Source organism: Leuciscus leuciscus (genome assembly GCF_965113295.1).
Source record: "Leuciscus leuciscus genome assembly, chromosome: 4".
NCBI lineage: Eukaryota > Metazoa > Chordata > Actinopteri > Cypriniformes > Leuciscidae > Leuciscus > Leuciscus leuciscus.
The window spans coordinates 41,483,930-41,500,216 of NC_138728.1; the positions used below are offsets into that span (position 1 = coordinate 41,483,930).

The window sequence follows — 16,287 nt, forward strand, 5'->3', positions numbered from 1 at the left end:
AGTCATTGTTGTATGTCACTTACATTTCTTCAAGTCGGTTTCCTAGTTTGAGTTTGTTTTGTTCCTTGTTTGTTTACTTTGTTAAATTGGACTGCTAACATGGATTTGGACCCCTGCATGGATGATGACGAATTGGATTGCCCTAATAAAGAAAGTGTTGTATTTGGATCCACCTGTTTCTCTCCCTTTCCTTGGTGGGTGGAACGTGACAGAATGACTCCGTCACACAAAGGATCCAGCAGCATGAACATTTTTCAGGGCCTGGCTTTTTGGGCCCGCCAGACTGAGGAGGCCATGGCGCTGAATTCCCCTAAGCACCCTTCACCACTGATTCCGCCCAGCTCAGAACCTGCACATTGCCATCGGAGACAGAGGAGGAGAAGGAAGACCTCCTCCGTGACTGTTCCGGTGGTCCCAGTGCCGGTGGTCCCAGTGTTGGTGGTCCAGAGTTCGGTGGCTCCAAAACACAGGAGGAGGAGAAAGGCTCCCTCTGTAACTGTTCCGGTGGACCCAGTCCTGGTGGACCCAGTCCCGGTGGACCCAGTTCCGGTGGACCCAGTCCCGGTGGTCCCGAGTCCGGTGGTCCCAGTTCCGGTGGTCCCAGTTCCGATGGTCCCAGTTCCGGTGGTCCCGAGTCAGGTGGTCCCGAGTCAGGTGGTCCCAGTTCCGGTGGTCCCGAGTCCGGTGGTCCAGAGTCCGGTGGTCCGGAGGCGGAGGAGGAGGAAGACTTCCTGCCTCCCCAATGACCCGGAGGCCGTCCCCTCCGAGCAGCCCGCTGTCGTCCCGGAGGCCGTCCCCTCCGAGCAGCCCGCTGTCGTCCCGGAGGCCGTCCCCTTCGAGCAGCCCGCTGTCATCCCTGAGATCGTCTCGGAGTCGCCCACCATCAGTCCTGCCACGGCCAAGAGAGTGGTCTTCCTTTTTTATACAGTGGCGGTACTGCAGGCGTGGAGGAGGCACAGGACGTCTGCCGATCCAGAGACTGTTCTTGAGCCTTTGTCTTCGGACAAGATGGCCGCCACCGAGCCTGTTCACGTCATGCCTGCCGAGCCTGTGTCTTCGGACAAGATGGCCGCCGCCGAGCCTGTTCACATCACGCCTGCCGAGCCTGTGTCTTCGGACAAGATGGCCGCCGCCGAGAGTGTTCACGTCACGCCTGCCGAGCCTGTGTCTTCGGACAAGATGGCCGCCGCCGAGAGTGTTCACGTCACGCCTGCCGAGCCTGGGTCTTCAGACAAGATGGCCGCCGCCGAGCCTGTTCACGTCACGCCTGCCGAGCCTGTGTCTTCGGACAAGATGGCCGCTGCCGAGCCTGTTCACGTCACGCCTGCCGAGCCTGTGTCTTCGGAAAAGATGGCCGCCGCCGAGCTTGTTCACGTCACGCCTGCCGAGCCTGTTTCCCCTGACAAGATGGCCGCCGTCGAGCCTGTGTCTGTTCCTGAGCCTGAGCCGGTGGTGTCTGTTCCTGAGCCTGAGCCGGTGGTGTCTGTTCCTGAGCCTGAGCCGGTGGTGTCTGTTCCTGAGCCTGAGCCGGTGGTGTCTGTTCCTGAGCCGGTGGTGTCTGTTCCTGAGCCGGAGCCGGTGGTGTCTGTTCCTGAGCCGGAGCCGGTGGTGTCTGTTCCTGAGCCGGAGCCGGTGGGGTCTGTTCCTGAGCAGGAGCCGGTGGGGTCTGTTCCTGAGCCGGAGCCGGTGGGGTCTGTTCCTGAGCCGGAGCCGGTGGGGTCTGTTCCTGAGCCCGAGCCGGTGGTGTCTGTTCCTGAGCCCGAGCCGGTGGTGTCTGTTCCTGAGCCCGAGCCGTTGGTGTCTGTTCCTGAGCCCGAGCCGTTGGTGTCTGTTCCTGAGCCCGAGCCGGTGGTGTCTGTTTCTGAGCCGGTGGTGTCTGTTCCAGTTCCTGAGCCGGTGGTGTCTGTTCCAGTTCCTGAGCCGGTGGTGTCTGTTCCAGTTCCTGAGCCGGTGGTGTCGGTTCCAGTGCCTGAGCCGGTGTCTGTTCCAGTGCCGTGGCCGCCCGAGGGAAAGTCTCCGCCGTGGCCGCCCGAGGGAAAGTCTCCGCCCTGGCCGCCAGATGGACTGTTCGCTCTGCCCTGGCCGCCTGGGGGAAAGTCTCCACCCTGGCCGCCAGATGGACTGTTCGCTCTGCCCTGGTCGCTCGAGGGAAAGTCTCCACCCTGGCCGCCCGATGAACTGGCCGCTCCGCCCTGGCCGCCCGATGAACTGTCGTCTCCGTTCTGGCTGCCTGATGCACTGTCACTCCCTGTCCCCATTTCCCTCCATGGACCTGGCCCACCATCCCTCCCCCTGATCCTCCACCAGTCCACCTCCCGCCTGGACTCTTGTTTTAGTTATCACGTCGTGGAGCGTCTGGTAGCCGCTCCGTAGAGGGGGGGTTATGTCACAGTGTCTGTTGTGTTTCCACTGGGTGTCCACTAGAGGTCCCTTCCTTCCTTTCTGTCTCCATTCATCCTGGAACCACATTTCCCATAATCCTTGTTTGTTCCCATCACTTGTGATTACACCCAGCTGTTCCCATTTATGTTGTTAGTGTCTGTGCATAAATACCCTGTTTGTGTTAGTTCATGTTACGGAGTCATTGTTGTAGTGTTAGTTCATGTTACGGAGTCATTGTTGTATGTCACTTACACTTCTTCAAGTCGGTTTCCTAGTTTGAGTTTGTTTTGTTCCTTGTTTGTTTACTTTGTTATATTGGACTGCTAACATGGATTTGGACCCCTGCATGGATGACGACGAATTGGATTGCCCTAATAAAGAAAGTGTTGTATTTGGATCCACCTGTTTCTCTCCCTTTCCTTGGTGGGTGGAACGTGACAAGAACGAAATATAACTGTGCAGTGCAACCTCTGCTTGCCAGCAACCAACCTCCTTTCAGCGTCCAAAGACTCCACCTCAAAACTGAAGAAGCATCTTAAAGTACGTTTTTTTTTCCAAATACGTAGACCTACACCACACAACTAGTTGAAGATAATTTTTTTTTTAATTGGTCAATTCCAGTGTTATGGACGTGACATTTGCAGTCAAAAACTTGCTCAGAATCTCAGAAAATGCATTAATACCAATAGTGAAATGTCTGTTTATATATCCATACTCCCTTAATAAAGGAGTCCAGACATTAGAAAAATATCGGTCTACATGCGTTTTATATTTAATATGAGGGACTTTAACTTTTACGTGGCAAAATATATATATTTTTTGTAATTCTGTGAATGACACTGCGCAAACCAAAAGTAATACTACTCACCGGATGAAGAAGGGTTGGCTCTCCACAGAACATAAAATATTAATTTAATTTAATTTTTCGTATTCGCATTTATGAGGAAAAAAACAATGTTACGGTCGTGACAGTTCTCCGTTACGGACGTGAGCGCTCTGAATGCAGCACTAAAAGACTGCTTTAAAACTTTCACAGAGACCTCAAACAGAAAGCACAAAGCCTTTCTTTAAAGTGAATTTCGTTTTGTATTAATTGTATCTTAATTTTAATCACTGTTTCATCAACCAATGAATTAAAGTGACAGCACATGTTTCGTGGTCAAAATGAACAGATTGAGCTGAAAATTTAGTAATTTCACCATAACTGCATTTAATTAAATAAAATGTAGTAATACCACCATAAATGTATTTAATTAAATAGCCTACTGCTTTTTTTTTTTTTTTTTGTCATCTTTTTACTTTAAGACCGGGGTAAAGCAAGGAAAACAGTTTACCTCAACAAGGTGAAATAATGAACAACACTGATTCGTGGAGGTGGAAAAACAAGTTATTTGTGGTATGCAAGATTTATTGTATTAAAATTTAAATGCAAAAGAAAAGGCATGATAGTCGGCTGTTTTTGTCAATTTTAAGTTTTAATTTAAAATGTTTGCGATTTTAATATAAGTAGCCTACATGGTTAAATATGTTACCACTTGCTTGAACAACTTAATAGATAATCTATATAGAAGTAATGCATTGATTAATACGTTGTTTAAATTGTTTAAACTTGAATACGTCTATTAAAGAGTGTATATGTGTAGGCTACAAAGAGAATTGCACCGGTGACAACAGAACAATTCAACACAAAATAACTGCTCTCTGCATTTGTAATCCATATGAAATGTGCATTTCTCTCTGGCGCGTTCACTAGGCTACTGCGAAGATCGCGAGTCAGCATCGTCAACTTCATCTTTGTAGCCGACACTGACAAAGAAAACACTTGTTTATTAATAACACAATGTTTAGTATGTTTATCTCCTTTCTATATTTGACATATTCATAATTATTACTTTTGCTGGTTCTTTGTGACAGCTTTTAGGTGCTTTATTGGCATACGCGTCACCACCGCATCACCGCACCCCCACCCCACAAGAATAGGCCTGTTTATTAAGCAGGATTTGATGGCCGACACTTATAAAATGCAATTCAATGTGGAAGTCCTTCCCAACACTGGCTACCATGCATGCTAAGGGCATGTAAAGACTCTACACGTCCAGATCGTACCTTTTTTATATATAATTAAGACAACAAATTTACCAGTTTATATATTATGTTAGATGTACAATAGTCATTCAAACAAAATGCATAAATCTTGTTTATTTTGGTCTCAAATTCTGATACATTTAAACTTTATAACAACCTATGGACATTTTATTCAGGTTTGAAAAGGGTGATATTGAGTGTGGGGAACAACCTTATTACACAAGTCTTCATAAATCTGAAATCACACACATATATGTATATACTGAATATATATATATATATATGGTAAATAATTTATTTAACAAACATATTAGCCTATTATAGATAGTTAGGCTAGTCTAATTGTGTATCTAATTTTTATGGTAGGTTTATTTTAACGGTTAGTGACAATATCAACCAAATAATCAAGTAAAAACACATTATATAAAGGTTATAAATTGATTAGCATTTGATTGAGTGGAATAAGTATTTGATCCTCTACCAACCTGCAAGAATTCTTCCTCCCACAGATTTTATGTGCCCATGTGAAACACAGATTAGTCCTGTCACTTTAAGAAAATACTCCTAATGTCAGTGGACACCTGTCCACTAAATCTGAATCTTCCATTCCAACCTCTCCACCACCACGGGCAAGACCAAAGAGCTGTCAGACATCAGGGACCAGATTGGAGACCTGCACAAGGCTGGAGTGGGCTACAAGACCATCAGCAAGAAGCTTGGTGAGAAGGAGACTTTGGTTGGTGTGATTATTCAGAAATGGAAGAAAGGCAAAATCAATCGCCCTCGTTCTGTAGCTCCATGCAAGATCTCGCCTCATGGAGTAAGTATGAGCATGAGAAAGGTGAGGGCTCAGCCCAGAACTAAATGGGAGGAGCTTGTTAATGATTTCAAGGCAGTTGGGACCACAGTCACCAAGCAAACCATTGGTAACACACTACGCTGCAACGGTTTGAAATCCTGCAGCACCAGCAAGGTCCCCCTGCTCAAGAAGGCACATGTACAGGCCCGTCTGAAGTTTGCCAATAAACATTTAATGATTCAGAGAAGGCTTGGGAGAAAGTGCTGTGGTCAGATGAGACCAAAATTGAGCTCTTTGGAATCAACTCAACTCGCCGTGTTTGGAGGAAGAGAAATGCTGACTATGACCCCAAGAACATCATCCAAAACATACTACCAAGGCAACAGAGTAGTGGCTCACGAAGAAGCAATTTAAGAGTGGCCTAGCCAGTGTCCAGATCTAAATCCTATAGAAAATCTGTGGAGAGAGCTGAAACTTTGAGTTGCCAAGCGACAGCCAAGAAACCTTAAGGATTTTGAGAGTATCTGTAAAGAGGAGTGGACCAAAATCCCTCCTCACAAATCTGGTGACCAACTACAAGAAACGTCTTACCTCTGTGCTTGCCAACAAGGGTTTCTCCACCAAGTACTAAGGCATGTTTTGCTTGGGGATCAAATACTTATTTCACTTACTGAAATGCAAACCAATTTATAAACAGTATTTAATGTGTTTATTTTTAGGTTTTTTTTGTTTTTTGGTTGATATTCATTTTGGTCTCTATCCATTAAAATAAACCTACCATAAAAATTATAGACCCTTCATTTCTTTGTAAGTGGACAAACTTACAAAATCAGTAGGGGATCAAATCATTATTTTCCCCACTGTATATGAAACGAAATATGTATTTAAAATAGCTGTTAGCAGGATTACATGCGATGATTCACAGAACCTATCTCATGAATCAGCTGCTTCGGCATTCCTCCACCTCCCCAACTCCACCAACATAATTTAGGCATCTTGCTACTATACTCATCATCGAAGCATTAGTAGTCCCACTGGGGGGGTGTATCTAAGCTTGAGTTGAAGCTGCTTCCTCGAGCCCCTCCGCTGCGAACAGCAAGCCAAATACGCTTAACCTTATTAGCTTAAATATTATATGGGTAAAGGAACTCATGAACACTAAGTTAAAGGTGCCCTAGAATGTGAAATTGAATTTATCTTGGCATAGTTAAATAACAAGAGTTCAGTACATGGACATGACATACAGTGAGTCTCAAACACCATAGTTTTCTCTTTCTTATTTAAATCTCGTTTTTGAAAAACACCCCTGAAAAACAGGCGAATCTCCACATAACACCAACTGTGACGCAACAGTCGGGATCATTAATATGTACGCCTCTAAAAATTTGCATATGCCAGCCCATGCTCAGTGCCAGGCGGAACTGCGCAGCCGAATCATCAGAAGTTCTGCAGGTGAAGAAACAAGCAGGAGGAGGATCATAGGGAAAATGGCAGATCTATCTATAATCTATCTATAATCGGATACCGCTACAGTTTAATTCGAAGTTGTTAGTTGCTCTGCCCATTTCACCACGGACTGTTTTTCTAACCTGGAACAATATCAAGCAGCCAGGCTTCTCTCGGCGTCTCAAACGGACGAAGGGGGCAATTTCAACTAAAGTTATATTCCCGCAAGCGGTAAGTAGTGATTTTATTAACGATAATTTACACTGTGTTATCTAGATCCAGCGCGATATTGTTTTTTCCTCGAGAGACATGGCTTGCAAACGAGCGAGCGAAGCATGGCAGTTGCTCAGTGTTTGGATGTACAAATGAACACAAAAGTATTTTTTTAGCTCCTTCATCCGAGCCTCTGGAGAACCAGTGGGTTATGTGAATGTCTGATGCGTAATTGTTCAAGTTCAGACAGATAATCTTTCTCTCAAAGTCGTTCAACACTGTTTATGCATCAGTAAATCGCGTTGCAGTGATAAGATCTTCATTCACGCGATCAACAGGCTGTCGTCTGCTCAATGCTCATCTGCAACCTTTTATGTGATGGGAATAGATCTAAATACTTAAAAAAAACTTCTCATGATTCGTTAATCCCGATAGCTGTAATAGTAAAAACGTATAAAAGCTGTAATAGTAAAAGTTTTCCAGATAGCTCTACATGTAATGCCAGATATTTCATATGCAAGCATGTCAGCCAATCACAGCAGTGGGCAACAACACTGAAGTCTCACAGCAGACACGCCCCTTCAAACAGAGTGTTCAAATCAATAGATGAAATCAGGCTAGGAAATATGCCTTTTATTTCTAAATTATAACCAATTTTGATTTAAAAAACATACTAACATTATAAGGGCACCCCAGGAAACATTATAAAATAATAAAATAATCCATTCTACGGCACCTTTAAACTGCTGCACTACCGTTAGCTACGATGCATGCTAAGGGCATTTAAAGACTCTACACGTCCAGATCATACCTTCATATTTGTGGATGTAGCTTGAAACATATAGCTTGAAGCCCTTCAAAATAGGATCTGTACTCATAAAACGAGGCATTGGAAAGTTTGTAACTACATCAGGAGTTTATTTAAATAACACTTGCCTGACGACTCACGCTACCGCTAACCCGGACGTCGACGTAACTTCTGTGATTTGGGAAAAGCCTGTAAAAGTCCTGGCAGAAAGCGATGCATAAGGATGTAGTGTAGCGATGCCCAGTTCCAGGAATGCACTAATATTTTGTTGGTAGTACCAGTTTATAACAATTATTAGTTAACACTAAGTTGTCAACACTTCGGAAAAAATAATAATTTGTCGTTACACTACATCCTTATGCATCGCTTTCTGTCAGGACTTTTACGTGCTTTTCTCAACTCAGTGAAGTGACGTCGCCCAGATAGCAGACAGATTTGGACCTAATCTGGGCCACTTTTGGCACTTACGGCTCAGTTACGGCACTGGCAAGTGTTGTGTGGGCCAAATGTGGCCCAAATTACATGAGCCGGACCTAACTTGTGTTATGGCAAATATTGTGTGGGCCAAAAGTGGCCCAAATGTCATGAGCCGGGCATGAAATAGGTTACGGCAAGTGTTGTGTGGGCCAGACTTGGGCCAAATGTCATGTGCCGGGCTTGAAATAGGTTAGGGCAAGTGTTGTGTGGGCCAGACTTGGGCCAAATGTCATGAGCCGGGCTTGAAATGGGTTACGGCAAGTGTTGTGTGGGCCAGACTTGGTCCAAATGTCATGAGCCGAGCTTGAAATGGGTTACGGCAAGTGTTGTGGGGGCCAGACTTGGGCCGAATGTCATGAGCCGGACCTAACTTGTGTTACGGCAAATATTGTGTGAGCCAAAGGTGGCCCAAATGTCATGAGCCGGGCATGAAATAGGTTACGGCAAGTGTTGTGTGGGCCAGACTTGGGCCGAATGTCATGAGCCGGACCTAACTTGTGTTACGGCAAATATTGTGTGAGCCAAAGGTGGCCCAAATGTCATGAGCCGGGCATGAAATAGGTTACGGCAAGTGTTGTGTGGGCCATACTTGGGCCAAATGTCATGAGCTGGGCTTGAAATGGGTTACGGCAAGTGTTGTGTGGGCCAGACTTGGGCCAGATGTCATGAGCCGGGCTTGAAATGGGTTACGGCAAGTGTTGTGTGGGCCAGACTTGGGCCGAATGTCATGAGCCGGACCTAACTTGTGTTACGGCAAATATTGTGTGAGCCAAAGGTGGCCCAAATGCCAGGAGCCGGGCATGAAATAGGTTACGGCAAGTGTTGTGTGGGCCAGACTTGGGCCAAATGTCATGAGCCGGGCTTGAAATAGGTTACGGCAAGTGTTGTGTGGGCCAGACTTGGGCCAAATGTCATGAGCCGGGCTTGAAATGGGTTACGGCAAGTGTTGTGTGGGCCAGACTTGGGCCAAATGTCATGAGCCGGGCTTGAAATGGGTTACGGCAAGTGTTGTGTGGGCCAGACTTGGGCCAAATGTCATGAGCCGGGCTTGAAATGGGTTACGGCAAGTGTTGTGGGGGCCAGACTTGGGCCGAATGTCATGAGCCGGACCTAACTTGTGTTACGGCAAATATTGTGTGAGCCAAAGGTGGCCCAAATGTCATGAGCCGGGCATGAAATAGGTTACGGCAAGTGTTGTGTGGGCCAGACTTGGGCCGAATGTCATGAGCCGGACCTAACTTGTGTTACGGCAAATATTGTGTGAGCCAAAGGTGGCCCAAATGTCATGAGCCGGGCATGAAATAGGTTACGGCAAGTGTTGTGTGGGCCATACTTGGGCCAAATGTCATGAGCCGGGCTTGAAATGGGTTACGGCAAGTGTTGTGTGGGCCAGACTTGGGCCGAATGTCATGAGCCGGACCTAACTTGTGTTACGGCAAATACTGTGTGAGCCAAAGGTGGCCCAAATGCCAGGAGCCGGGCATGAAATAGGTTACGGCAAGTGTTGTGTGGGCCAGACTTGGGCCAAATGTCATGAGCCGGGCTTGAAATAGGTTACGGCAAGTGTTGTGTGGGCCAGACTTGGGCCAAATGTCATGAGCCGGGCTTGAAATGGGTTACGGCAAGTGTTGTGTGGGCCAGACTTGGGCCAAATGTCATGAGCCGGGCTTGAAATGGGTTACGGCAAGTGTTGTGTGGGCCAGACTTGGGCCAAATGTCATGAGCCGGGCTTGAAATGGGTTACGGCAAGTGTTGTGGGGGCCAGACTTGGGCCGAATGTCATGAGCCGGACCTAACTTGTGTTACGGCAAATATTGTGTGAGCCAAAGGTGGCCCAAATGTCATGAGCCGGGCATGAAATAGGTTACGGCAAGTGTTGTGTGGGCCAGACTTGGGCCGAATGTCATGAGCCGGACCTAACTTGTGTTACGGCAAATATTGTGTGAGCCAAAGGTGGCCCAAATGTCATGAGCCGGGCATGAAATAGGTTACGGCAAGTGTTGTGTGGGCCATACTTGGGCCAAATGTCATGAGCCGGGCTTGAAATAGGTTACGGCAAGTGTTGTGTGGGCCAGACTTGGGCCAAATGTCATGAGCCGGGCATGAATAGGTCACAGCAAGTGTTATGTGGGCCAGACTTGAGCCGAATGTCATGAGCCGGGCTTGAAATGGGTTTTGGCAAGTGTTGTGTGGGCCAGACCTTGGCCGAATGTCATGAGCTGGGCTTGTGTTATGGCAAGTCCTGTGTGGGCCAGACATGGGCCAAATGCCACAAGCTGACTGTTTAAAATAGCAAAATCCCTATGCCAAGTTCTTAACAGACAAAGGGATAGGCTAGTACTAAAAGATCCGTCTTATCACAAAAACAAAATAAGCCTCCACAGCCGACTTGAGCTTCTTACCTTAAGCTGTGAGACTGCTTAATTCATCTTCAGCAGTCAATCATAAACCTTGTTAACACAAACTGAAATTCATTATTATTATTATTATTATTCATTAAAATTTAATTTTCTTGCATATATTGTAAATATTCTGATTCACATGTCAACAATGTTAATTGATTATATTTTGTTTATTGTTCTTGTTTAGTAAAATTGCTCAATCTAGGCCTATTATTTGGCACTTTTTAATATCCCACAATGGTGCCTTCAATTGAATACTGATTAAGTAGGATTACAATTTAATTGAAAATCGTGAATCATTTAACTTGTTGAAATACTTAGACAACCTCGCATGTGGTCCGGTGAATCTTCACTCAAAAATCAACACCTGGCAATGTGCACGGCCCAGGACCAGTTACCAATTTTGAGTGATATCAGTGAGGTGGTGCTTACACAGAGCCCAAAGGACCCACCCAGCCACAGCCTGTTTACACTGCTAAATGTTTCTACTGCAATCACTAAACTACAGAGCAGCTTTTCCCCCCAAAGCTCCAATGAATAATTTATTTATGCCTACTAGGCTATGTCTGCTACTTAGCAGAAGGGAGTTACAAACTCTATTTCACTTTACAACCTGATTTAATTATTGCTATTATTAGGTGAAGGCAAGAATTGTGTGTAGGCCAGAGGTGGCCGAGTGTTTATTAAAAAAAAAAAAAAAACATATCTAACATATATATATATATATATATATATATATATATATATTAGGGGTGTAACGATACACGTATTCGTATCGAACCGTTCGGTACGAGGCTTTCGGTTCGGTTTTCGGTACGCATTACGTACCGAACGGTTCGTTGGACCATTTTTTCTGCCGACCAAAATTTCGTTATTTCAAAGGAAGGCGCGTCGCGGGTGGCAAGCGCGCTCATAGAGGCTGGCGCGACCACAACATCAACTGGCAAATGCAATGTAAGGAACGAAACTGAGCTACTCTTATTGTGTTTGTGTGGACCGTTTATCAGTTTTGACCATAGACTGTAAAAAATATGGACAAAGCGTCTGTGACGTCACCCATAGACTTCTGAAGAATGGTTTTGAGGCCGTTTATGGGGGGTATGGGCGGTGCCATATTTCAATACAAATGTTCAGAAAGGATAACTTACAGGTATGATGTGTTGTGACAGATCATGGCCGAGACGTCAAATTTCAGGAATTCCACTCGGCGCAGCCTATGCTCGTTGTCAGCTGTCAATCAAGCTGTCAATCGCGCCCTTATTTGTCATACATTTTATATCTAAATACGATCTAAACTAACGAGTTAGAAAAAAATTCACCCCCCTCACAGTTTGTCAGGCACTCGAAACCTATCGAAAAATACAATAAAAGTCCATGGGACCAACCTGTAAAAACATGAATTTATGCTGTGAAAACGGACATTTTAACATGGGGGTGTATGGACATTTGCTCCCTTTTGGGACCTTCCCCTAGCGGATTTTCGATGTATTGCAGTCGATGTAGAGCCCTATGCGCGAGCCTGATCAAGCAACACCACACAAGAGATCCAGACCAGTAAAGAAAGCATTTGAATTTCAAATGCTTTTTGAATTCGCCACTGAAGAAATAACATCGCTACGAGATCTAGTGAGAAACATGCACATTTCTCTGTTATTAACGGATCAAACAGCCCTGACGTGGAAACCAGGAAGAAACATCGTTCCATGAATGAACTGTCCACAGATCAGCAACATTCACCGTGGAATGGATTTACTGTAGTAACACTAACTGCAAGGTATGGAAGTTTGTCAGGAATAGTGGGCTATAATGCTTTCAAGTAACATTACGTCTGTTTTATTTTGACATTATGAATACAATTGCTGCCCTCAAATGTTAATCTGAACTAAAATAAACCTTTGTTTATAACTAGCCTACTACTACAATATTACATTTCATTTTGTCCAAGGAGCTGTTTTGTTTTATATGCTCATAAGAAGAGTCAAGTATAGCTCCATTATTGCTCAGTAAAAAAAGCAACAAAAAAAATAAATAAAAAAATCATACTTTATGATGTTAGTTTCATTAAATAAAATAATAATTAAAAAAAAATTTATTCAAGGAAATTGCTCTGGCATGGTTTCCGGTTTAGCGTCTGACATGTGAGGTCGTAGGATCGGAAGCTCTGCAAACTAATTGTTATATTTACTTTCTATATAAGTTATAACCCATTTTATACACTCATCACAGCTGTTAAATTGTTTTGTGCGATATTTCTGAACTTTGCGCCTCAATGTCGAAAGCTCCGCGACAGAAAAAGACTGATCCGGCGAGCTCTAACGGATCTGCAGAGCTAGCAAAAGATGAAACTAGCATAACTGAGGGTGCTACAATAATGTCGTGTGGTTTTCCTGGTGTGTTTCCCGTGCTTGTTCCTGTGTTCCTCGTGCCGTTTTTGGATCTTCCTGTCTTCGTCGTGTCTTCCTGGATTTCTGCACTCTTCACGGAATCATCAAGCACTTCACGAGGGATCCACTGGATTACTGCACCAGCACCTGTTGCCCACCGAGGTCCCTGCGTCACCACACCATCAGCGTTTGTGTCCGCCCACCTGTCCAGCTGTGTTGGCGTTCATCTGTGTGCTGTGTTTCTGACCATCTGAGTGTTTTCAATAAAGAGCGTTGTTGCATATACATCCTGTCTGTCATCCGTTACAGAACGATCTGAACCACCATGGATGTAGCAGGCGCCATGAATTGGGACGAGTTTGCGACTCGAAGCATCGCGAGAATGGACACCCAGGAGGAGAGCATCTCCAACACAGGTCGGGCGGTTCAAACGCTTGTGACGCAGGTGTCCGAGCTCACCCAACAACTCCAACAGCTAAGAGTTCCCACTGCGCCGCCCACACTGCCCGTTCAGCCCAATCCACCAGAGCAGCCCCAGCGGCGCGAACCGAGACTACCGACGCCAGAGGGATATTCAGGTGAACCGGAGTTTTGCAGAGCATTTTTGACCCGATGTTCTATGCACTTTTCATTACAGCCACTGACGTTCAGTCAAGAACAGTCGAAGGTGGCATTCGTGCTGACGCTGTTGTCCGGCAAAGCGGCTCTCTGGGGAACGGCAGTGTGGGAGAATCAAGATCCATGCTGCGCCTCGTTCCAGGCACTCTCCGAGGAGATGAAGAGGGTCTTCGATCGTGCGGTGGCGGGTAGGGAGGCGGCCAGACTACTCGCCGATCTCCGCCAAGGTAACGGCTCGGTGCAGTGGGATCGTTTCCTGCATGGGTTGGCTGACCGTGTCCAGAGGGAGATTTACATGCTGGACCTTCCACGCAGTCTTAATGGACTCATTGAGTTGGCGTTGCGAGTGGATGCTCGACTGAGCAGAATGGGTCGCTTCCAACAGAACCCTCCGTTTCGCGGTATGGAGAATCCGCGTTTTGAGAACCTGGACACGGTCAGTCCCGTGTGTGATCCTGAGCCCATGCAGGTGGGTAGAGCTCGGCTTTCCCGGGAGGAGAGAGAACGGCGGAGGTCCCAAGGACTGTGCCTGTACTGCGGGAAGGCGGGTCACTTCATCCACTCGTGCCCGTTAAAAGATCAAGCCCGGTAGTAACAATGAGGCTACTATCGGGTGGGATCTCCGCCAAGAAGACCTCATCACCATCATCAGCTACTCTCCTTCCGGTAAGACTAAGGTGGGCAACCCACACACACGACACCAAGGCTTTACTGGATTCGGGGGCAGAAGGAAATTTGATGGACTCAGAACTGGCTCATCATCTTCACATTCCGGTTTCCCCTCTTCCGTACAAGATCTCTGTCAAGGCTCTAAATGGACAACAACTTCCTGACATTTCACACATCACAGAACCTATCACTCTCATCACTTCTGGTAACCACACAGAGACAATATCATTCCTCCTCATGAACTCACCTCTCGCACCCATCGTACTCGGTCATCCCTGGCTCACATTACATAATCCCAGAGTCGATTGGGGTCACAATTCTGTTTCTATGTGGAGTAATACATGTCATGAGTCATGTCTTGTGTCTGCGTGTTCGTCTGTACCTGTGTCTGTATTCCAGGAGGAGGCGGTGAATTTGTCTAACGTGCCCGGGGAGTACGAGGACCTGAGAGAAGTGTTCAGTAAGTCTCGTGCTGCTTCTCTCCCTCCACATCGAAAGCATCCACACTACCCAGCCCTCCCGAAATGGCTTCTGCAAAGAAGCGGCCTTATTCACTCTCCCTGCTTTCACAGTGTAAGAATGCTAATGTCAATTTTAGTGTCATATTTTCATTGTTGGCATGGTTTGAATTTTAACACAGCTTCTCCTACAGCGTCTCCTACAGCCGTCAACGTAGGAAGCTCAGGCAATGAAATGACTGCTGTCAGTGAATGTGAGTCTGACTTTTTTCATGACTAGACTGGAGTAAACAAATGTAAATCAATTGATCTAACAAAATGACATACCTTCTAATTCACCGTCCTGCAAATAAAATACAATCAACCCTTTACACTGAATGTCATTCAAATGCAATTGTGAAAATACCTGAAAGCCCAGAGATGTGCCCAAAAATTACAATTGAATGATCAAGATAAATTAATCATAAGATGATGACACCCTGAGCCCCCGCCAAACACGTAAGCTGTGTCCCAATGTGAAGGCTGCATCCTCCGAAGGCCGTATTTGAAGGACGATTGGCCGCATTTGAAGGCCGATTGCGTCACAGCGGCGCGACGAAGGACGTCCCAATTCAAAGGCTGCATCCTTGGAAGGTCGCATTTGAAGGCCGATTGCGTCACGCGGCTCGATGAAGGCTGTCCCAATTCAGTTCTGCATCCTCCGAAGTCCGTATTTGAAGGCCGGTTGCGTCATCGCGACGCGACGAAGGCTACCCTGATTCAAAAGCGACACCAAATGCGTCCTTCGTTTCCCCGTGAAAGGAAGGATACATAAATGAACACTTAGCGGCCTATCCTACCCTATTCTACCCCATAAATCATTGCGCGCCGTTAACGACAGCATTTATTTATTTATTTTTAAAGGCGGCCGAGACTAGAGATCGGTGGTGGACAGCAAATTCACATTTAAATGTAAGTATTATGTTTTCATTTATTTAAATGGCTAGCGAAACCGAGTTAAAGTTAATTATAAACTTCATCTTAACTCCTTCGTCACCATTGCGTGGCTTCATTTGTCAGGTAGTTTGAGGCAAAACTTGTGCTAATATTAGTTTAACAACCTATTGCACTAGTCTATCTCACTTGTGTATTAGGCTAAAATAAATATGCTAAAGAAGTAAGCCCAGAACAATAAGAAAAGCAGTTGATAAGGCAATGGGGTTTCACTTTTATGTGTTTTTGTAGTGCTGTCATGCAAGCTATGTGGTTTTAACCAAATTTGAGTATATAGAAATATGATTTCTTAAGTATTTTGTATGCATGTCTTGATGTGTCATATTTTGCAGTGTTAACAATGCACTTAAGATTGCACCCCTGTGTTAAGCTTTTTTAGAGCAATTCAGAAAAAAAATAAATACAAAGTAAGAAAGTTAATACACGCGTCTTTGCTGAAATGTATTGTGCTGTTGTTGTTAACCAGCCATGGTTCATTTGCTCTGCCCTTAGGATTGCAAGTGTCCTGGGACAGGTGAGGGTGTGAGTGGGAAACCCACTGCTGAAAGAGTTC

General features: G+C 45.7%; 2 protein-coding genes across 2 annotated transcripts in view; both read left to right on the forward strand.

Annotated features, from left to right (window-relative positions):
* The window catches only part of LOC309496091 (uncharacterized protein), a 51,636-nt gene that overhangs the window by 3,957 nt on the left and 31,392 nt on the right, over positions 1-16,287 (forward strand). The window lies entirely within an intron of this gene.
* LOC309496410 (uncharacterized protein) lies at positions 133-2,478 on the forward strand (the record flags this gene model as incomplete). The annotated part of the gene is made up of 3 exons (XM_082166403.1): positions 133-594; positions 655-2,358; positions 2,425-2,478. The coding sequence occupies exons 1-3, from the start codon at positions 214-216 to the stop codon at positions 2,476-2,478; spliced, it is 2,139 nt and encodes a 712-aa protein (XP_082022529.1). The 5' UTR covers positions 133-213.